At 42.2% G+C, this 24,411-nt stretch overlaps 1 protein-coding gene across 3 annotated transcripts in view; it reads right to left on the bottom strand.

Moving 5' to 3' along the window:
• PAX3 (paired box 3) overlaps positions 1–24,411 on the bottom strand; it is a 203,649-nt gene that overhangs the window by 50,683 nt on the left and 128,555 nt on the right. For all 3 annotated transcript variants that reach the window (XM_033958762.1, XM_033958760.1, XM_033958761.1), the window contains 2 exons: positions 24,071–24,279; positions 2,606–2,771 (listed from right to left, as the gene is read on the bottom strand). In XM_033958762.1, the coding sequence (XP_033814653.1) occupies positions 2,606–2,771; positions 24,071–24,279 (375 nt within the window). The remainder of the gene's footprint in view (positions 1–2,605; positions 2,772–24,070; positions 24,280–24,411) is intronic.

Here is a 24,411-nt window from a genome sequence, read left to right on the forward strand (position 1 = left end):
AGAATTGCCATACTGGGACAGACCGAAGGTCCATCAAGCCCGGTATTCTGTTTCCAACAGTGGCCAATCCAGGTCCCAAGCACTTAGCTAGATCCCAAGTAGCAAAACAGATTATATGCTGCTTATCCTAGGAATAAGCAGTGGATAGACACAGGTGGTTTCCCACGGTTCTCTGCAGGGACGGAGAAGATGACAAACTCTGTCACCGTGTCATTCTCTAATTCAGGGTTCTGCATTTGCATATGTCTGCAGTTACATGTGTAAATGGCAGATTTCATAAAACAGGACTTTCAGGAAGAATCCATTAAGGAGCTAAGTGAAAAATTTCTTTTTTTTAAATAAAATTTTGAGATGGTTGATAACAGCAGGGAGGTAAGCATTATTTCCTCCTCTGTCACTGGTACAAATCCAAAGTCCAAACAAGCCGTTACCTGACACAAATGCCTCAAAGCAATACCGATATCCAGATTGATTTTTTTTTTTAAAGTATGCATGTGTTGTTGTTGTAAAACTGGAAATACATGGGTAGTTTGCAGGCCCACCTAAACCCCATCCACAACACATCCGCTTCAATCCTGCGCATGCTACAAATCTTAAATGTACAAATAGAAGCTTTTCATATCTGTTAATTACATGCAGGGAATTTGCCCCTGTAAATTGCATACAAGCCTGCTAAAATGGCTTTATTTATTTTGATTTAGTTCGTGCGTTTTTCAGTTGCAGCTCCAGGCTAGTTGTATTCCCTTTGAGCCGCACAGGAGTCTTCCGACTGGGAGGTAGTGCTAAGGACAGGCGGGTGCTCTGGAGTCCTGCAGGACTTCTCGGTCTTTCACCATTGAAAATGTGATATTGAAACAATACCCCCCACTGGCAGAAATGTAAGTGGAGAACTCCTGCCCAGCTTCGAGAGAACAGTGCATTCAGGTACAATAGGTATCTCCTTGTCCCCAGATGCTCACAATCTAGTTTGTACCTTAGGCAACTAAGGGTTAACACCCTCATTCTATAAATTTGCATGTCCAATGTGACACCCCCAAATTCTATACAGTCCACCTAAAGTTAGGTGCCCACATCGACATGCCTAGCCAATGTAGGTGCCTAACTTAATTGATTAATAAGCTTAATCAGCACCAATTGACACTTAACAACTCATAATTTCCATTAATTGGAAGTTAGGCGCATGGTTTGGAAAGTGCGATTCTAGACAAAGTATGCACCTAGTCCAAAGTGCCTCCCTAAAAGTAGGTATAGTTAGGGATGGATCATGGGTGTGGTTTTGAGTTAGGCGCCTGTTTTTGAGTTAGGCACTGTTGTGTGCCTAACTTAGGTGCAGGCATGCAGGCCGAGAAAACCCTGGCATAAACATGGTGTACCTAAAAGATAAGATGCTTAGCAGCGCTAAGTGTAATTCCATACAGTGCACCTAGCTTTTGTAGAATTGCAATTAGCACTGCACTGGTTGGCGCCAAGTTTTTTAGACGACATATATGCAGTCAGTCCATTAGTGCATAAAGATGCACATCCAAGTTACAGAATGAGGTCAGTTGTGCATGTAACTTAATTGACTAATTAGATACTAATTGGCTTTAAGAACCAATTGTTAGCTATAATTGGTGTTGACTGGCCCTAGCAGTTATGCCTAGAACTGCAAGGCGCTGAGGACCTAAGAGGGATATGGGTGGGCCAGGAGCATGCCTGGCATTTACATGCACACATCTTTTAGAGTACTTGCCATTATGTATCTAAATGCTTACAGTTAGGCGCAAGCATTTACACCGCCAGTGGCGTAGCGAGGGTGAGAAGTGCCCGGGGCAGTGGTGCCCCTCCTCACCCTCTTCTCTGTCTCCCACCCACCTCCACACGCTCCTTTCCCGCCCCCTCTTGCCTCACGCATACCTCTGTAACGTTCCTGGCGCGAGCAGCAACCCCCAATCTGCTGTCGCGCCAGCATCGGCTCTTCCTCTGATGTCACTTCCTAGGCGCGGGTCCAGGAAGTGACGTCAGAGGAAGATATAACGCTGACATGACATCAGGTTGGGGGTTGCTGTTTGCGCCAGGAATGTTACAGAGGTGCAGGGGAAGGGACGCAGCATGCATGCAGCGCAGTGGGTGGGGAAGGAGCGGGGAGGGCGGAGAGGAAGATGGGTGCCTGCGCCCTCACCAAGACTCCCCCACCCCCACCCCCGCCACCCCTTACTATGCCACTGTACACTGCCATTTTGATAGCATATGTTTTTGCGCCTAAAGTTAGGTGCATATCTGCAGATTAATGCTTCTGTTCTATAATGACAACTGCGCATGCAATTACAGTTATCAAAATTGCACATAGCATACATGATACCTGCATCTAACTTTAGGCCACCCATACAGAATTATCCTCTTGACATGCCCAAGGTCAAAGGAAATAATCTAGGATTTTAACCAGGCTACCTTGGTTCTCAGTCCATTACTCTAACCTCCATCAATGTGTGGCAGTAAAAAATATTACAAAGGGTTATGCCCGGAAGGTGTTTTCCTTTTTCACATGTGTGGAAAAACACTTCCACAAAGTGAATCTAATGGGTAGAAACTGCACCAGCAGACTCTGTCCAATCATTTGCTATACCTTGTGGAATGGAAGTGGGTTGATAAGAGGTCTCAGACAGCTGGTAGGTTGGCAAAGCTGGCATGGCTGCAGGTGGAAAGCCCCCTGGGATCAGGTGATTAAAAGCCATCAGCTGATTGGCACCTGCTTGTTTCCTCCATCTAGCACGGCGGTTGCTAAACCAAACCTGGAAATTGCACAAAAAGAAATGTCTAAATTGTGAAATACATTGAACATACTTGGTAGCAAATATTTTATAGCGCAAAAGATGCTTTTATCAGCCAAATACACTGAAGGGTTTCCCCCACTTCGGGGACAATTTTGTAACAGGCTGCATATAAATTCTATAAACAGCGATCAAACTTAGGCGCCTAAATTGAGAAATGCCATTTAAAATGGCAAAAAAACACTAAAGTTAAAGCGCCTACAGTGTCTAAATAAAAGGCACTGGAATTGTGCCTACGCAGGTGCTTTACGATGCTTAATGCCACTATGGCTAACACCGGAAGTGGAGTTAGGTGCCATCAAGCACCTACGTCAGTGCGATTCACAACAAAGATAGGCGCCAGAAATGTAGGCCTGGAAAACCCTGGCCTACATTTCCAGCTCCTATCTCTCCCAGAGGCATGATTCTCTATACGGTGCCATTGCGTGACTGACACGCAATCGGCGGCCACTCTGTAGATGGCTGACGATATCGGCACCATATAGAAAATCCAGACCTAGGTGCCCATGTGTCGTCCCAAAATAAGTTCCAAGAACAGCTCCCCTTTGTTGCACAAATGCTCCTACAAGCACTACCGCCAGCCCTGAGGCAGAAGCAAATGTGAGTGTGCACTCTAAGATGGGCAATTCTATAAAGGGTGCTAAAAATTATCACCCAAAATCTGCATGCTAAGATAGTATTATATAATGGCATCTGGGTGCCCAGATTCTGTTATAGTATAGAGCCTAAGGCCCTCTTTTTACTAAGGTGTGCTAACCGATTAGCGCGTGCTAAACGCTAAAGCGTGCATGTTAGTCTATGGATGCGTTGGAGTTTAGCGTGTGCTAATTCGATTAGCGTGTGCTAATCAGTTAGCGTATCTTAGTAAAAAAGGGGGTAAGTTGGCATTTGGGTGCCAATATTTAGGTACCTGCCCTTACACCATACAAAAATCAAGGCCCTCTTTTTACTAAGGTGTGCTAACCGATTAGCGCGTGCTAAACGCTAATAGGGCATGTTAGTCTATGGATACATTGGTGTTTAGCGCGCGCTAATCGGTTAGTGTACCTTAGTAAAAGAGGGGGTAAGTTGGCATTTGGGTGCCAATATTTAGGTACCTGCCCTTACACCATTCAAAAATCAAGGCCCTCTTTTACGCTACGCGTTTTAGCGCAGATTTAGCGCACGCTAAATCAACGCATGCGCTAACCGCTAACGTGTCCATAGGATAACATGCACGCGTTAGCGTTTAGCGCGCGCTAAAAAGCTTAGCGCACCTTTGTAAAAGAGGGGGTAAGTGTATATGTCAGCACCTAAATGTGGGCTCTTAGGCATGCAATTACAGGATTCTATACGTTTGGCAGCCAAATACCCCTCACCCCCACACACACAGTCCACCCATGCTTCGCTCCCCATGTTCATCCCCTTTGCAGTTCTGCACAAAAATTTATGTACCTAATTGGTGTCTAAATTGTGGTGCACTATACAAAATTAGGAACTAAATACATGCATACCCCTGCTTTGCTCAAGTTATACCCCCTAGGAATGTCTATGGATAATGCGTATAAAAGCACATGTGATCTCTTTGGCACATGCACATAACCAAGATATTTTTCATATGTAAAATAAGATATACATTAGGATAATGTTTTATAAAATTACTTGATATAGAAATCATTTTATAAACAATATACCATTCTTAAAATTCAAAAAGGCTGCATGGAGAGAACAATTTAGCCAGAAAAGAGATTTCCTCTGCACAGCGTCATAGTGATATATGTCAAGTCAATTTGCAATCATCTATTAACTTCATCCAATTTATTTCACTACTTAGGATCTTCGGAATCAAGCGCAGTAGTCCTTCATCAATTTTTAGGAGTACTGCTTAAATCGTCATTGACCCTTTTATCTTTTACTTTTATTTTTTACTATTTCTTATAAATACTTTTTAGTTATATTTTTTTAATAATACTTTAAAACCTGTAGCCATGAAAGATGGTTCATAGACAGTAACGCGGAAGACAAAGGCGCGCGCCGACAACTGAGCGCAAGATGGAGGCGCGCGCCGAAGAAAAAAACTGTTTTTAGGGGCTGCGACGGGGGGTTTTGTTGGGGAGCCCCCCCCCACTTTACTTAATACATATCGTGGCGGCGTTGTGGGGGGTTTGGGGGGTTGTAACCCCCCACATTTTAGTGAAAACGTAACTTTTTCCCTAAAAACAGGGAAAAAGTTAAGTTTTCAGTAAAATGTGGGGGGTTATAACCCCCCAAACCCCCCACAACGCCCCCACAATGCGGCGCAATCTGTATTAAGTAAAGTAGGGGGATTCCCCCCCACACCCCCTGTCGTAGCCCCTAAAAACAGTCTTTTTCTTCGGCGCGCGCCTCCACGCTGCGCTCAGTTGTCTGCTCGCGCCTTTGTCCCGGCGCGCTTTTGACCTGACACCTGAAAGATAGGCACTTATCTGTTCAGATTTGTTATTCTTTCGGCTTGGGGCTTGCCGACATGTTTTGCCTCATCGGCGGTATTATGTTACAAACCACCATCGAGCCTGTTAGTTTTGCAGGATAAGCTTCATAGTGAAACATGATCCTTGTTTCTTTTGCTTTGGCTTTATGGATAAAGAAAGTTTTGTGAATTTTGAGGCAGTAGAAGAACTATTACCAGAACAATGACAAATTACGAGAGTGTCCTTGTTTTATGAATATGCATTTGGGCTGATTGTCTCCTTACCTCTGAGGATCTGATAAAAATCCTTTTTGTGTTAAAGTTATAAGGAGGAGCGATAAGATACATCTTTGCTAGTTCCTTCTCCTGTTTTGTTTTATTTTAATATTGGCAATTTTATGAAGGCACATGCATGGCATTATATACATGTAAAATAACACAAAATTTCCCCCATATATAAGTTTTTGTGGTGACAACTGCCTGCATACTTGTGAGTTTAGCCTAGTCGTGTGCAGGGACATAGTTTGGGCAGAGTATTGGTAGAGTCACGATACAAGCATGGTCTTTATTGTACATGCATATATTGACACCAGCTCCTGAGCAATAAGAACATAAGAACTGCCGCTGCTGGGTCAGACCAGTGGTCCATCGTGCCCAGCAGTCTGCTCACATGGTGGCCCCCAGGTCAAAGACCAGTGCTCTAAATGAGTCCAGCCTCACCTGCATACGTTCCAGTTTAGCAGAAACTTATCCAACTTTGTCTTGAATCCCTTGAGGATGTTTTCCCCTATAACAGACTCCGGAAGAGCGTTCCGGTTTTCTACCACTCTCTGGGTGAAGAAGAACTTCCTTACGGAAGTACATGCATATATTGACACCAGTTTCTGCTAAACTGGAACGTATGCAGGTGAGGCTGGACTCATTTAGAGCACTGGTCTTTGACCTGGGGGCCACCATGTGAGCAGACTTCTGGGCACGATGGACCACTGGTCTGACCCAGCAGCGGAGAAAGTAAGGAAGTTCTTCTTCACCCAGAGAGTGGTAGAAAACCGGAACGCTCTTCTGGAGTCTGTTATAGGGGAAAACATCCTCAAGGGATTCAAGACAAAGTTGGATAAGTTTCTGCTAAACTGGAACGTATGCAGGTGAGGCTGGACTCATTTAGAGCACTGGTCTTTGACCTGGGGGCCACCATGTGAGCAGACTTCTGGGCACGATGGACCACTGGTCTGACCCAGCAGCGGCAATTCTTATGTTCTTATTGTTCAGGAGCTGGTGTCAATATATGCATGTACAATAAAGACCATGCTTGTATCGTGACTCTACCAATACTCTGCCCAAACTATGTCCCTGCACACGACTAGGAATCTATCCCCTTTCAACTTTAGAAAGTGCCCTCTCGTTCTCTCTACCTTGGAGAGGGTGAACAATCTGTCTTTATCTGCTAAGTCTATTCCCTTCAGTATTTTGAATGTTTCGATCATGTCCCCTCTCAGTCTCCTCTTTTCAAGGGAGAAGAGGCTCAGTTTCTCTAATCATTCTCTAATCAGTCATTTTAGTTGCTCTTCTCTGGGCCCTTTCGAGTAGCACCGTGTCCTTCTTCATGTATGGTGACCAGTGCTGGGCACAGTACTCTAGGTGAGGGCACACCATGGCCCAGTACAGCAGCATGATAACCTTCTCTGATCTGTTCGTGATCCCCTTCTTTATCATTCCTAGCATTCTGTTCTCCCTTTTCGCTGCCGCCACGCATTGTGCAGACAGCTTCATCGACTTGTCAATCAGAACTCCCAAGTCTCTTTCCTGAGAGGTCTCTCCAAGTACCGCCCCGGACATCCTGTATTCGTGCATGAGATTTTTGTTACTGACATGCATCACTTTACACTTATCCACGTTGAACCTCATTTGCCATGTCGATGCCCATTTCTCGAGCTTGATTACGTCAAATTGTACTGGTTAAAAATAGAATATAGCATACGGTACAAATTGCTGTTGCTGACATATTCATGTGTTCATCGGATGGCACCGAGATACTTGGTCGATAGTGTATCCCCATATACGTATTCTCGAACCTTACGTTGAACCAACAGTGGGGATCTGAATATACCAACCATAAAGCAAATGAAACTGTATACGACGAGAGTAGGTTCCTTTTCATGTATCAGTCCTGATACTTGGAATAATATTCCACTATACATTAGACAACAAAGAGATTTGAATATATTTTTTAAATTATTAAAGCGATATCTATTTTGCAAAATGAAATATGAGTGTTGAGCACTTATATTTTTTAGTTTGACGCTGGATGATGTGCTTATGGGGAGGGTTTTGCAATTGTTTGTTATCTGTGGATGTTTGTAATTAATATTATACATGTGTGTACTTTTGTAACCCACTTTGATAAAGGTGGGCTATAAGTGAATGATCTATAAACTATAGGTGGTTTCAATATAGCTGCAATTTCTGCAGAATTTCTCAGATAATTTTATAAAGACACATGTGCCTTTATAAAATAGGCTAAAAATAGGCATCTACTTGTCATCCCATCTAGGTGACCTGTTATAAAAATTTTAAAGAAATTTTCTAAAGAATTTTTTAATGCTGAAAGGACATTTTAAGATTACTTCAGGAGTTACACATGCAAAAGTGCTCACGTTGAGAAAAAGATGGACACTTTTGTGCAACTGAAATGTAGGTGTGTTAAGGGGCAGAGTTTGGGGAAAATTCTACAAACAATGCCTTGACTTAGGCGCCAGTAGGTGTCCTACTAGCGCCTATGTTAATGGGGAAATGCTGTTTGCAATGGCAAATAACTTTAAATTTAAAATGCCTACTGGTGCCTAATGCCACTATGGGCATGGCTAACGCCATAAAGTACCTACGTAGGCACGATTCATGTCAAAGACTGTGCCGTAAATGTAAGCCTGGAAAACCCTGGTCTACATTTTTGGTGCCTATCTTTCCTGGAGGTACGATACGGCGCTGTTGCATGATTGAGACAAGATCGGCAGCCACATTTTAGTCGGCCGTCAAAATCAGCCTTTGGATAGAACATGGGCAATCATAATTTACATACCTGCTTTAGGAGCTACACCTGTTCTGCTAGTCTGTCAAAGCAGTTCTATATGTCAGGTGTCTCGATACCACACTCTGAGCACCAAGTCCGCCTTGGTGCCAAGATTCCATTATAGAATACTAGCACAAGTCAACATCAATGTGGCTACATTGAGGCATGACCACTTATGCCAGCTTTGTGGTTGGCATAAGCTGGCATAAAGTGCACCATGCATTACATGCATTCTATAAGCTGGCACCACATCCATGGCCCATCCATGCTCCACCCACAAGTACACACCCTCATAATTATGCACCGTGGCACTTACACACTACCCTATAGAAGAGTATGTAGTGCATTTGGGCACATAAGAAGTTCTAATTGTATGTGTATTAAAACTTTTTATACCACATATACTGATAAGTAGGTCCAAGCGATGTACAATTCAAAATACAAAATAAATAAAGGAACTCCATCATTAAAAGGAAAAAAGGACTACAGTGATATAAGAACAAACCACTCAAATTATAGTCTGAGTTCAAAACCCACAATTGGAAAACTCAGGGGGTGTAAGCTATTGCATTCACATATGCAAGGCGGGTGTGACTGCACTGAGGTAGGAATGGGCTGTGGGGGCGTGGCCTTTATACACTAGGTAGAGCAGTTTGAAATCAGTGCATGTAGAGATCAGTAGCTAAGGCTTATGCATTAGGAGGGGTGTGACATGGGCAAAACTTTGAGCATTATGTAGGAGCTTGGTTGCAGTAGATTGGACCAATTGAAAATGTTTGGGAGTGTATAGTGGAAGACCAGCATAAAGAGTTTTACAGTAGATCATACACAAATTGACAAGGCAGAGAAGTGTTCTAACGAGTGAGAAAGGGAGATATGGCAGGATAGCTAAGATGCGACAAAATGCGAAAAAAAGAGCCTCTGACCACAGAAACCATTCGAGGCTTGAAGGTAGGCTTGGCATCAAAGGTAATATCCAGAATCTTTTCCATTTCTGTGAAAGGAAGAGATCTAGTTATAAATTACTGTACCTCCTACGTATCTCGTATGTAAGTGCTTAAGTGCTTTTGGCCTGTACAAATTTAAGGGCATAATTTGTTACAGAAAGCACATTTTCCTCTTCTAAAGTGTTTTTAAAGCATACATAGTTGCTGGTTCCAACTTTATTTGATACCGAGGGACAAGTCTATATCACATGTGCCTTTAATACAGTTCACATCTAATAATACTAACGGCAGTATTTACATAAAATCTTTGCCCTGCATGCACGGAATGGAAAAAAAATATCTCTTTTCAGTTTATTTGTGAAGGTCAGAAGCAGTCACTCCATCCAAACGAGTCAAACAATGACAGAGGGTATTTGGCACAGAACAGAACCCATTTATGGGAGTGTACTCATTTATTTTAATGGAAAGAGGGAATTCGATGTGACTTTATAAAGAAGTGTTTATATTATAGCTCCCTCGTGATGGAGACAAGGTTTCCATTGTTTATGTACTCACACCAAAAAGGGGATAGAACATGAAAGGTTTAGGAAAAATGCAGGACCAGCCCAAGGGCTTCTGAAGCCCCAGATGAACCTTCAGTTGTGTGCCCCTCCCCCAAGGGTGGGCTCAAGTCTCTACCATCTCCTATGCATAATCCAGCCTCTTCCTTTTTTTCTCACCCCCTCCATTGCGCCCAGTATCTCAGCTCTCTTCCCCCCTGCACACCTAACCACTGTTCTTTAAATACATACTAAAATGGCCTAGCATGTGATTGCAAAGGGGTGTTCACCGGAAAGGGATGTGTCTTAGGCGTGGTCAACGTTTATGCAGGCAGCTTATAGAATACTGCAAGCTGTACGTGTAAATGACGCATTAGGTGTACCCATTTACCTACCTCTTCCTGAGCCTAAAGCTGAATAGGGACTCATCATAGCAAAGGCTGTTCGGCCCAAATCCTGCATTAGTACTGCTCATTTACGATGATGTCCAGTAGCGTAGTAAGGGGGGTGGGGAAAACAACCCCGGGCACCATCTTAGGGGCGCCGGTACCTCTCTTCCTCTCCACCCCCCTCCCCCATGGTATCTCTTGAAAAGTTTGCCGGCGCAAGCAGCATTTCCCACCTTCTGCTTGCTCTGGCCTTGGCTCCCTTCTGATGTCGCTTCATAGTGGCGGGACTCACGTAATAAACTATTTTATTCTCCTGGCTCTTCATTGGAAGTGCATTGTTCAATCCCGCTCTCGGTTTTGGTTGTTGGGGGGTTTTTTTCCCATGGGTCTTGTTTCCCTGTTGGACTTCTTTGCACTCAAATTCTCAATCTGCACCATAAAAATTTTGGCTAAAATCAGGGTTTCTACATTTATTTCATTTGCTTGTGTAAATGTTGGGATTTACACAAGCAAGTTATTAATAGAGTTTCTAAAATAACCATCTATACATAGAGGTAACTCTATAACAGGGATCTCAAAGTCCCTCCTTGAGGGCCACAATCCAGTCGGGTTTTCAGGATTTCCCCAATGAATATGCATTGAAAGCAGTGCATGCACCTAGATCTCATGCATATTCATTGGGGAAATCCTGAAAATCCGACTGGATTGCGGCCCTCAAGGAGGGACTTTGAGACCCCTGCTCTATAACAAGCTACCTAGCTTTAGGCAAAAGGAATCATCGTAATTTGCATATGTTCTGGCTTACATTTAAGGTATGTATGGACTCTACCTTGTGGTCTACTCCTCCATTCCTCTGTGTGGCCATTTTCATAAGAATGCTGCCAGAAAGATCTTTCTATGCCTTGTTTCTACCCCACCCCCTTATAATTTAAACATTTTACACTGGCTTTTAAAAAGCCTCAGTAGAGCTTTCTACCATGGACCGGTGAGATAAATGTTCATAGGATTTCTACGAGCGTCGGAGCATTTACCTCTCCAGGGCTTTGTAAAAGGAGTCCTTAGTTTTTAAAGCGGTTGCTCAGGATGGACATCTTCAGCATAAGGGATGTTCTTCTTACATATTTTTGAACAGGAAATCTCGATGCCCCTCCACATGTTCTTATAGAATAAGCCCATAGTCTGTGGCACCTAATATTTGGCTGCCTGTCATAGAATTGTTTCCGTAGCACCATTGAATATAGCTATAATTTGTGAGAGGGTGTGGTGCAGTTGTTAGAGCTACAGCCGTGGCATCCTGAGGTTGTGGGTTCAAATCCCACACTGTTCCTTGTGACCCTGGGCAAATCACTTAGGGCTCCTTTGACAAAGGTGCATTAGGGCCTTAACGCACGGAATAGCATGCACTAAATTGTCACGCGTGCTAACCGCTACCGCCTCCTCTTGAGCAGGCGGTAGTTTTTCGGGTAGCGCGTGCTAATCCGGTACGTGCGCTAAAAACGCTAGCGCACCTTTGTAAAAGGAGCCCTTAATCCCCATTGCCCCAGGTACATTAGATAGAGTGGGAGCCCACCAGGACAGTTAGGGGAAAATGCTTGAGTACCTGAATAATTTGTAATCCACACCGAATTGTAGGATATGCAGAATATCATTTTGTTTTTGTAAATCATTTTTATTGGAAAGGGAACAACAAGACAACAAGGACAAAATAAAATGTTTGCAATTATCTGCTAAATGCCCCGATTCAAATTTTGACTCCACTGTCTACACTTTGCAAAAGCTTCTTGCCAGCTGGTGAGCTCCACTCAGATGGCATTTTGTATGTGTCGTTACAGATTGATTTTTTTTTAACCACAAATTATAGAATAAAGGAGGAATCCTTTTTACTTAACTCTGTTCGGCATGCTCATCCTCTTCTAATACTTTTATTTGGTCTTTGCAACATCTGTTGCTTCGTCCAGATCTGAGAAAAGAAAGGCTGCCTTTGTGAATTTCAGCTGGTTCTACCTCTACCCAGCTTGACTCTGGGGCTCAGCTTGCATAGGCAAGTCTGTTCCTGGGTTTTCCTTAGCAAAAACTGAGCAACAAGTTCATTATTATCTTCGGGATTCCTACGAGCGTTGGAGCATTCACCTCGCCAACCCATGCTAAAAACCTATAGTGCCATTTAGTAAAACCCAGTGTTAGTTTCTTTATAAATATAACTATACTTCATTTTATGTTACTCAACCTTGATTTCCATGAGTAAATCACAATGCAGATTAGGTTGCATTCCTTGTTTGTGATGTTGCTGGTCTCTAACTAATGCTTCCAATTTTAAAGAGAAAGGGAATGGGATTTGATATTCTGCATGGACAAGGCGTATTAAACAATTTACAAACAGATACTCAAACATTTTTCCGCATCTGTCCCAGCGGGCTTACAGTCTGTCTAATGTACCTGGGACAGTGGAGGTTTAAGTGACTTGCCCAGGGTCACAAGGAGCAGTGTGGGGTTTGAACCCATAACCTCAGGGTGCAGAGGCTGTAGCTTTAGCCCCACTGTGCCTCTTTAATGCTGATCTATTGTTACGAGCCCCTTACTCTTCATGCTACAGAATACTGCATTCTTTAAATCAGGTCGGAATCCCCAAATCCACTCCATGAGGGCTGCAAGCCAATCAGGATTTCAGGATTTTCAATGACTACGAAGTTTGCATAACATAGATGCAGTGCCTGGAAACAGAACTCATGCATATTCGTTGTGGAAATTCAGAAATCCAGGCTGGTTTGTGGCTCTCAAGGCCAAATTTGGGGAGCACCCCCCTCGTTTAAATTAATTCATTCCAGAAACTGGCTGTTTCTTACAAACTATGCCCTCGAGATTATTCCTAATTTTAGTTCCTATGTACCGAGAGGCTCATGCTACATAAAATATATAACTACATTTCCAGTTCATAGTAATATGAGCAGTCATTTGTTTAAATACGTAGGAATGAGAGGTCATCTAAGTGATGGAGCTGATATATTTTTTATTAGACTACTGCTACAATGCTAGCTTTATGACCCTCAGGAGCTAGTCAAAAATATGCCATCTTTCCTTACCAAGATCAAAACCGAAATCATTTACATTACTCTTTCCAGACTTCTTCCCCTTTCTTGGGGATGTGCACAAGGAAATGGTTTTGGGTTATTTTCCTCTTTTTTTTTTTAACTGGAGATTTTTTTTATTAATAATGCCAACGACAAAGAAGTGGTACACTAGCATATTACATAGACTTATAGAAAAATATCGAAAGAATCCAGAGCAAACCAAAAATCTTTTAGCTTTTCTTTTCCCTGATTATCAGACTTTTTGCTTTCATTTCATCAATTTCTCAAGTGCCTAATTTCAGTTTAGTTTGATACATTGTACACCGCTTAGGTCAGTAAAATGCAGGAGCGGTATATCAAATCTTAAATAAACATAAACATAAAAATACATTCTTAATTATGACGGGAACAGCCATGCAGATGATAACATGCAATTGGAAGAACTATGATCGACTTAAGTTTCCTTTCAGTTACAAATATGAAAAAATGAATGCTGAATTCTTAGGGCATAGTAATGTATTTAATTTGGTGTCGGGCCCATTGGCATCTTTTATTGCTTCTATATAATTGTCATTTCTCTTAATTTTTGTTTGATTTCCTTACACATCCAGGGTGGGAATGCACTACTATTTTAATTAAAACGAGGTTATTGGAAGATTATATGCATTGGTATTTTTGTTTAATTAAAGGAGGGGGAATGATTGCTTTTGAATATTTGTAAGTTCAAAGTGCATTTCTCGATTGTTATATGATCAGTTATATGTGTATTGCGCTGTTAATATTTGAAAATCAATAAAGTTTAAAAAATACATGATTAAATTAACTCGTCTCTTCTTTGATATTTAATAAAAAGCATACACATGCATTTCTATGTAATCATATTTAGCATAACACTAAAATAAATACATACTGCTATGCTAATGTTCAGTAATATAATTAAAAAATAAAATGTCTATTTTCATTAAGCTGTTAGTTTAACAACACTTTTTTTTATTTTAAATTCCTCTGTCTTCCAACAATTAATTTTATGAAACTTTATCACTGAGGTATTTTTTTCTCCACTGGCAGCAAATATTCTGCCTTGTGGTAGCCTTATGTTAATTAGTTTTTTTTATACAGGTAGGAACATTTGAACACATGCTAATCAACTTTATGTCTGTTAACTCATAGGTTAATATGTGCCGTACTAATTTAGCCTGCACTGAAATTTTTTTAAAGCGCACCTTCTCTACCTTTCTCCTTTGCCAACTGTCAGCTACCCCTCCCCCACTCCAACCAAAACAGAAATCTATTGCAACTACAGAGGTACTCAAGCAGTGTCTCTCAAACCTTTTTAGCTCTGACACACTAAACGGAGCAAATGTTTTTTCGCGGCACATTATGATTGAAATTATAAAATTGCAAAACCAACAAAAAATTAAATTTGAGAGTTATTTATTTAAAGCTCATTAAGCTATGTATGAGTAATTGGAACAACGGTGAAACTAAAGTAGATAGAATAAAATTGCTAATCAATGCGATGGATGAGCTTGTTTTTGAGTGCAAATGAACTCAAAGCATAGCTCAACAGTCAACAAGCTAACATGCATTTCATCATCCACCATCTGCAATCGGTTTTTTGGGTTTTTTTTAATTTAATTTTTGTCAGAGCTGAAAATCCAAGTTCGCAAAGATAAGATCCAAATGGTAACGAAGCCTTGATTGCTTTGTTGCTTAAGGTAGGATAACTAGTGCATAAAAAAATAAAAATAAAATTACTTGTTGGATTTCAAGGACCAATCACTTCAAAGAATGATGCTTGTCTAGGCAGTTGTATCCTTATGCACACAGACGCTCATAACATTGACAGACTCTTGCATACGCAACGTACATGTCATCCATTCTAGCGTATACTTATGAAGGGAATTTTTTAAAAAAAATCTTTATTCATTTTGAAGCCAAAAATAAGAATTTTTAAAAATAAAGTAAAATTTGGGAATCTCTCGTAGCACACCCGGAATTAGAGAATGACATGGGGACAGATTTTTCCCCGTCTCCGCGGAAACTCATTTTCCCATCCCATCCCCGCTAGTTCTTTTCCTGCCCCTGCCCTGTTCCTGCAAGCTTCATCCTCATCTGCACAAGCTTCGAGGCTTGTGCGGTTAAGGCAGAGCTTACAGGAATGGAGCGGGGACAGGGACAGCGACAAAACTTGTGGAGACGGGATGTGGAAATTGAGTTCCTGCGGGGACGGGGACAAATTTGTCCCCGTGTCATTCTCTACCCGGAATCTCTTCAGGGCGCACCATAGTTTGAGAGACACGGTACTAAAGAGTTGTTTCTCTCTCATTTTTATGAGGTCTTGGTCAGGGCCCCCGAGTTTTCCTCATTTCTACACTTTTCTATCTGCATTACATTGCTCACTAATGATTTAAACAGTAACACGATTGAGTTTAGCTTTATCTGCATCTCTGCAATAAAATAATGCTTAAACCCAGAGGTTTTACTAGATTATTTGTTTTACAGGGTGATGTCGATGTGCCACCAAAGAGCTGCAGCTACTTTAAAGATGACGCCAACATTAAACAAGGATTTCTTCTGGTATTTTAATCACCGATCGACTGCTCTCCGTTCTCCCCTGGTGGGTAAAGTAAAAGGTCCATATGTTAGATGTTCTAGGGAATTTGTTAAACTATAGATCATAGCAGTAGTGTGAGACATGATGGGTCTCCAGGGAACTGAGGAAGCCTTGAGGAATGTGGGGAAGTCACAGGGTTAAAACCACATTAAGACAGCTGTTATGGTAGTAGACTTCTGTTTTTTGGCTAACTCTGGGTCACTGCCTTAGAAAAATAAATGAACAACTTTTAAGTGGTTATTGCACATTTGTCTTCAAAGCTGAAGTAGTCTGAATTTATATTCTTAAATCTGTGTTCTCTTGTAATCTGAAATTTGGGGATTTGTCCTGGCCAATTAGATCTAACACATTCATTTGACTTGTGCCACTTTCAGTGTCCACATTAGGACTGGTCAGTATGGTTCAATTTAAAATATTGGTACAGTAATTCTCTTTTTTTACTTTGAGAGCTTTTTCTCAGCAAAAGAAAGGAAAGGACAGCATGAGGAAGATAATCCTCAAAGGAGCCACCTAGATTTAGGCCACACTAGCAGTTTCAGGCTATGTGCTATTCTGAAAGTAAGTGCCAATATCCGATGGCATGTACTTTGCAGGTGGGTGCTCACATGGGCAGAGTTTGAACAGAGAGTGGGCAAGAATACATTTGTACACATAGATGGAGGCTCGTGTCATGTTGAAGCTAGGCTGTCTCTGTTATGAGGTTATGTATGGCGCTGATCCGTTTTATATGGTCAGTAGATTTTCTATAACCATAGTAGAAGATCTCACGCCCTGTTTACTTTTCCATCTGTACAGGGTAGTAAAAGTAAGAAGTTTCTTGATCATACTTTGGCATTTCAAGCAGCTTCCCACGAAAGAGAGTTTCGATCGTTACTGCTTACAGCCTGTTCTTACAAACGTTTTAGAACTCAGCTGAAAACCTGTCTTTTCTTAAAACACTTGGTCAAATAACTCTTCTTGTTCTTCATGAAATTGTTTGCTATGTATAATCTTTTGTAAACCGCGTTGAACTTTCGGTTACGCAGTTAAGAGGCATGATGTTATGTTAGATTAGATTACACAAAAATATAATCTATGGTCATACTTTCACAATCAAGGCACTCGCATTTACACCAGTTCCTTGGCTCACGCCTACAATAAAAGCATGTATTTGACCAGTTACACTAGTATTCTATAAGGAAAAGTAGATGCCTAATTTTCTTTATTTAATAGGCTTTAAATAGCTGTATTTGTTGCCTAAAATTAGATGCCCTTTAATGGAATTAACCTCATAAAGAGTACCACGTATAGTCAACTTTATGTATATATAAGTCAAGGACAGTTTTGAGACTAAAAGTGGCCAAAATCTGTGTGACCCATGTATATATCAAGGCCACACACACTCACACTATCTTGTTCCTTCCCCACTCACACCCCTTCCCAGTCAGCAAGTCCTTCTCCCTGCCTCACTCACACACCACCACATAGATCCAGTATGCACTCTCTGCTGCACGCCCCCTCCCCCCCCCGACCTTGCATGCATTGAAGTAGAACTAGAACAAATTCTAAGCCCTGATTTCTGAGTAGCATTGCTGCTACTACTACTATTAATTATTTCTATAGTGCTACCAGACATACGCAGCGCTGTACAGAGCCACAAAGAAGAAAACAGACCCTGCTCAAAAGAGTTTACAATCTAAACAGCCAAGACAGACAAACAGGATGTCATGGATACAGTAAGGGAATGGTTAATCAGCTGACTGGGTTGGAGAGCAGAGGAGCAGGGTTAAGGATTGAAGGGTATTTCAAAAAGAAGGGATTTCAGTATGCTTTTAAACAAGGGAAGGGGCTTGATGGACAAACTTAGGTAATTTATTCCAGACATAGGGGGCAGCTAGATGAAAGGAACGAAGTCTGGAACTGGCAGTGGAGGAGAAGGGTAAAGCTAAGAGTGGCTTATCTGAGGAACGGCGTTCTCTGGGAGGTGTATAAGGAAAGAGAAGAGAGACAAAATCTCCAGGTCCAACAATCAAAGCAGTACTCTATTCAACATCTGGCGCTCCCTAACCTCCAAAAGAGACCCCACCTTGCTCCCCTCCTCTCCCTCAGCCGATGTTCTAGCAAAATTCTTCAACGAGAAGGTTTCTTCCTTGAGATCCTCTTTCCCTCCTTCAGTCTCTTACAATTCCCTAGTGCCCACCGATTCCACTCCCACCCTAATGGTCTCCAACCCTATCCCAGCTGACAGATCCTGGACCACCTTTGAGCGCGTATCTGAATCCCTGGTCCTCAATCTCTGCCTCAAACTGAAATCCTGTAATTGCTCCTTGGACCCATTCCCCTCCTACCTATACGAGAACATTCCCGCTCAGGCTATTTCTTCTATCACCATTCTCATAAACTCTGCCCTTCAGTCGGGCCATTTCTCCTTGACCCCACTACTGAAAAAATCTGACCTTGACCCTTCCATACCATCCAGCTATCGCCCAATTGCAAATATCCCTCTCCTAACCAAGATGCTAGAGTCCATCATTTCTTCCCAACTCTCATCATACTTAGAGAGATTCTCTATTCTTTTACCCTATCAATATGGCTTTCGTCCTAACTTCAGCACCGAATCCCTACTGTCTTTCCTGATTTCAAGGGTTCAACAACTTCACTCTCGAAACAAGTTTGCCGTCCTCCTACAATTTGACCTTTCCGCTGCTTTCGACATTGTTCACCATGATATTCTTGTTTACCAACTCTCTGAGATAGGTATCAACTCCACAGTCCTAGGTTGGTTCTCTAAATTCCTCCGCTCTCGTTCTTACATTGTTAACATGAATGGCACCTCATCCTCCCCCTGGAAACCGAATTGTGGAGTCCCACAAGGCTCTCCACTTTCCTTTTCAACATCTATATGTCCTCCCTAAAACTCCTCCACCTATCCCCCCTTGAAACAATTTACACTTATGCAGACGACATCCTCGTCCTCCTCGAGACCGATTCGAACCTCACCGACCTGTCTAAGAACATATCCTCTTGTATAATGAACCTACAATCCTGGGCCCACACTGTGCAAATGAAATTGAATGAGTCCAAAACAAGACTTCTTTGGCTCGGTCCAAAACTAGATCACCTACCCACCTCCATCCCACTACCCTCTGGCTCCTCTCTGCAGCTTGAGTTCTCGAGCAAGGCCTTGGGCATCATCATTGATTCCACATTGTCCTTCAATGACCACCTCCAATCCTTGGTAAAAAAATGCTTTTTCAGCCTTCACATGCTGAGGAAAGTTAGATCCTGCTTCCATCAAAAACATTTTACCCTCCTTGTCCAATCCATCATCCTCTCCAGATTGGACTATTGCAACTCTATCTACTTAAGCCTAACTAAGAAAAACCTCCACAGACTCCAACGGATTCAGAATGCCGCGGCCAAGCTCATCTTCGCCAAAAGTAAATTTGACCATGTCTCCCCGCTCTTGGCCAAGCTCCACTGGCTTCCGATAATCGCCAAGGTCCATTATAAATGCGCCTGTTTAACTTTCAAAATCCTATATGGTATCCTCCCTCCCTTTATCCCTCTTTCTTGGAATTCCTCAAACCCTAATACCACCAGATCCTCCCACAAATTAAAACTATCCTTCCCCTCGCTAAAAGGCATTTCCCACACAGGAAAGCTAGGGACCTCCCTCCACTTCATAATCACTGAGCTCTGGAACAACCTTACCTCCCCTCTTCGGAACTTGAGCTCTCTCCAAGTTTTCCGCAAACATCTGAAAACCTGGCTTTTCTCAAAAAATGTAAGTCTCCCTCCAACTTAGGAATTAAGGAAACTTTTATATCTTGGCATCCCAAGTCCTCTAAATTTTCTTCACACTTCTACCTCTTAACCCTCTGTTGTAGTTCCTTCCTATTTCTCCTACTGTAAACCGCGTCGAGCTCTACGAACGTGGAGATGATGCGGTATACAAACCTAAGGATTAGATTAGATTAGATTAGGAGAGATATTGAGGATCAGCAGAATGAACACACTTGTAGGTCAGCAATAGGAGCTTGAACTGTATGTGAAGGCAGATTGGGAGCCAGTGGAAGTGACTGAAGGAGAGGGGTGACATGAGCATAGCGAGGTTGGAAGAAGATGAGTTGTGCAGCAGGGTTTCGCACAGATTGCGAGGGGGAGAGGCGACACTGCAGGAGACCAGTTAGAAGTAGATTGCAGTAATCTAAGCATGCAGTAATCTTGGGGGGGGGGGGTTGTTGCCCCCCCCAACCAACACACACACACATGCATTCAAATCTGAAATCTCTTCATACAGTGACAGCACTGCAGCAATACATTGTCTGAGATCTGCTCCAGAGCGCACCACCTGATTTGTCCCACCCGATCTGACTCAACTTCTTGTTTCCACATAGGCAGGATATGTCAGAGAGCACACTCTGGAGCAGATCTTAGGCAGTATACTGCTGCAGTGCCAGTGTTATAGAATAGATTTGAGATTTGAAGGTACATGGCCAGTGGATGGGTGAGCGGGTGAGGTATTTCTGGATTTTCATGCCGCAGACAGGGAAAAGGGTGGGCGAGTACTTTTAATTTTCTAAGCTTCTACAGGTGTTACCTGTAAATAAGGCAACCCAAGTTTTTAAAATTTTCAGCCTAAACTTCTCAACCTACAGATGATTATACAGTATATGGTAATTTTATAAGGGTGCATGTACTATAAGCAATAAAGTAAATGCCCCCTTTGGTATTTAGTTATTTTCACACAGATGTATTCCCATACATGTGTAAATGGAACATGCCTACACTGCGCCCACAAACACAAACCTGCACTAAGAAAAAGGTGGTGGTAATGGCTTGTGCACTAATATTTACGTGTTAATTTCAAAATAGCGTGTGGCCATTAAAAGTTTATTGTTACCCAAACATGAAAACAAACCAAGTTATGTAGCCAATGTACAATGAATGAAGTTATTCAAGACAAATTGCAGTCAATATAGCCGTTAGGTAGAAAAATGCAAATGACGCAGACCCAACACGGTCTGTGTTTCGGCTAAAAAAGTCTTCCTTGGGGTTCTTAGAGAAATATGTCTGCCCCGACTTTCCAGCTCTCTGCCCCAACTTTCCTGCTTTCTGCCCTGATCGCCGCCCCGCTTCAGCCCCGATTGCCACCCTGCTTCTGCCCCGACTCTCCTGTTCTCTCTGCCCCGAGTGCAGCGTAGTTGCAGTAATTTCATTTATTAGACAGAGTATCCATATCCTGAAGAGCCTGTTCACACAATTGCCTGTCAGAAAATAAATTAATATTCTCCATAGGGGCCCTGTCTATCAGAAATGCTGCCGTTAGAAATGGAACGTCTCTTTACAGCAGTGTCTCCTGTCCATTAGACTGTGCTATCACAATACAGAACAGGTAATAGCAGCATTAATGTGCCCATTCTATTTCATATTTCCGTCAGACTATGCAAGCCAGAGAAATTTGAAATTCAGGGCAGTGTACGAAGAAGCATTTGGCAAGTAGAAATATTCAGCATGTTTCTCATGCATTAAAATTTCCTTCTTCTATTTGGGCTCCTAGGTCAATTGAAACCTGCCTCAAGTGAGCCTTCGAATATACTCAAGGATTAGCCATCCCTCCACATCTCCTGCTCTCTCTGCCCCGACTTTCCAGCTCTCTGCCCCCAACTCTTCTGCTCTCTCTGCCCCGACTTTCCAGCTCTCTGACCCCAACTCTCCTGCTCTCTGCCCCGAGCCCTGCCCCGACTCTCTTGGCCTTCCCCCGCAAGTGCGAGCCCATGGTTTTAACTCACGGGTTTAAAGCGGGTTAAAACCCGGGCTCGCTATAACAAGTAAAGTATGCATGCCTTAACCACCTACAGATGGTCTGCACATGCGTCGGGATCGCTATTCAGCAGTCGGTTGGAGGTGTGATACCAAGCATCTTTATTTGCATGAGGACGCTTCGTGAATCAGCCCCCCGCGTACGGATCAGATCCGATCCGATCCGATCTGTGCGCTTAGTGAATCTAGCCCTATGTCTGAATTCAAGAAAGCGTGGGACAAGCATGTGGGATCTCAAGGAAAGGAGGAGATAGTGGATGCTGCGGAAGGGCAGAATGGATGGCCATTTGGCCTTTATCTGTCTTCATGTTTCTCTGTTTCTATAAGCACTGCTACTAGAATATCTGAATTTCTTTAGACTCTTGCGCATATTTACTTATATTCACATGAATACTGCCTGTGAAAGGTGGAATATTAAACACATGAAATGAAATATCTACAATATGGCAACTGAATTCATTTTGAGATGTACTGTTACAAAGTGTTCGATATATAGTGTTAGCAATTAACCTTTCTAATACTGCCATAGGGGTTTTTTTTTTGAAAGCACAACAAGAGGGCATCCGCTCAAACTCAGGGGCGGGAAATTTCATGGCGACACCAGGAAATAGTTCTTCACCGAGAGAGTGGTTGATCCTTGGAATGAGCTCCCGGTGCAGGTGATCGAGGCAAACAGCGTGCAAGAATTTAAGAGCAAATGGGATGCCCATGTGGGATCCCTTAGAGGGTTAAGCCAAGAGAACCTGTCACCAAGAGTGGGATCCCTAGGAGAGTAGACTTGGGGGTGGGTCAGTAGAGTGGGCAGACCTGATGGGCTATGGCCCTTATCTGCCGTCATCTTCTATGTTTCTATGTTTCTATGAGAAGAAAATCCTATGTTGCACAAATTGAAAGTGGGTGTTTTTTGCTAATAAGAAATTCATAAGTATCGTATTTTTCGTTCCATAAGACGCACTTTTTCCACCCCTACAAAGGGGGTGGAAATAAGGGTGCGTCTTATGGAACAAATTCTAGAAGATTTGCACATAAGTGGGAGACATACCTAAGTCCCACCAGTGTTCCACCCATGTGCGCGCTCTCACATTTAAAGATTAAGGCAGTTATGCATTCACATTATAGAATGCCACTGAGTGCATAGCTCATGTTTACATTTGTAATTGTGCATTATACATGTGTATGCTATAACATGCATGCAAAACTGGCTTCTGATTTTAGGCACCATCTTACAGAATGAGTAGGAAATTATTTTGGCTTATGAATTCCTTATCAAGGCCCCCTTTTATGAAGCCGTGTTAGGCTTTTATATCGCCGGCCACGGCAGTATTAGTTTCAACGCTCATAGGAATTCTAGCCGTGGCTAGTGATACAAAAAACTAACGCAGCTCATAAAAGAGGGGGGACAAGTTTGCAAAACCCTCATGATTAAGTTGATCTGAAAAAGACATCTTAAGATTTAATATATAAGAAGTGTTTTTGCCAATGAGATGATTTGTGCTGTCAGGCTTGCACAGTGTCTTATTAAATCTAGATGATTAAAAAATCATAAAATTAAAATGTCCAGACGTAAACAAAACATGTCATTTGGTGCCAAAGATATCACATAAAGATTAATACGCAGAGGGCAAAGTCAGGGTCCTCGGGTTACAAGCCTAGCTTTTTCCACAAACTGTCAAACTGTCTTTGGATAAGTCACTTTAATTCTCTTAGCCTCAAGCTACCCAAGCATAATTGGGCAACAACAATAATTTTCTTGTATTCTGTGTACCATTATGGAAAAATCACTAATGGCAACCTAACCCCTGAATGGCAAAGTGGAATTCTTCAAGTGCTATGACTGTCAAACCTTAACATTTATTATTATTATTACTATTACTGGACACGATATTCAGCTGGCGGCAATTAGAATTTTGGTGCCAAATGCCGGCGTTATAGCCCAGCTCCAGCACTGAATTTCCAGGTATGTTGAGCCAGTGAAAACATAACCCGTTAAGTGCAATATTCAGCACTTAACACATAAGATGGTCTGCATAAACCACTGTGTTTTATGCGGTTATCTTAGCCAGTTAAGAACTGAAAATCAATACTTAGCTGGTTAAATGCTGGAATGAACCCCAAAATAGCCAGTTTTGGCTTGGTCACTAACTGTGTTTTTTTAGTGGCAATAGCTGCTTAAGTGCCACTGAAAATTCCTGGTTAGTCGCAGACAGGGGATTTAAATGGCCTGCAGTCTCTTCTGGCTGTTTAAATCATTTTTGAATATCAGGCCCAACATTATTATTATACATGACTCTTACACAGATATTTGTCTGGTATCATTGAAGAATTCAAACTTCACTCAGAAGCTTAGGAACTATCCAAGTATACAATTATTATTATTATTATGTATCCTAAAGAGAGTACCTGTACTCGAGCCTCTGTAAGTTTGGCTCTTTGTGCCAGCTCCTCACGTGTATAAATATCAGGATAATGGGTTCTCTCAAAGGCCCTCTCCAGTTCTTCCAGTTGCTCTACAGTGAAGGTGGTCCGACTTCGACGCTGCTTCCTCTTTAGTGGTAAATCAGGCTCAGAATCTATGTCAGAGCCTTCCTCAGATAGTGGGGCAGAGGGTGCTAGAAGAAAGTCAAATGAGCAATTAGAACATATTTGATGATAACAGAATAAGGCAATAGAGCATATCCAAAATTTGTAACCATATTTTATAAGTTTATTAGAGTTGATCATTCTAAAGTGCAGGTTGAAAA

This window comes from Geotrypetes seraphini, chromosome 9 (assembly GCF_902459505.1).
Source record: "Geotrypetes seraphini chromosome 9, aGeoSer1.1, whole genome shotgun sequence".
NCBI classification, from domain to species: Eukaryota; Metazoa; Chordata; class Amphibia; order Gymnophiona; family Dermophiidae; genus Geotrypetes; species Geotrypetes seraphini.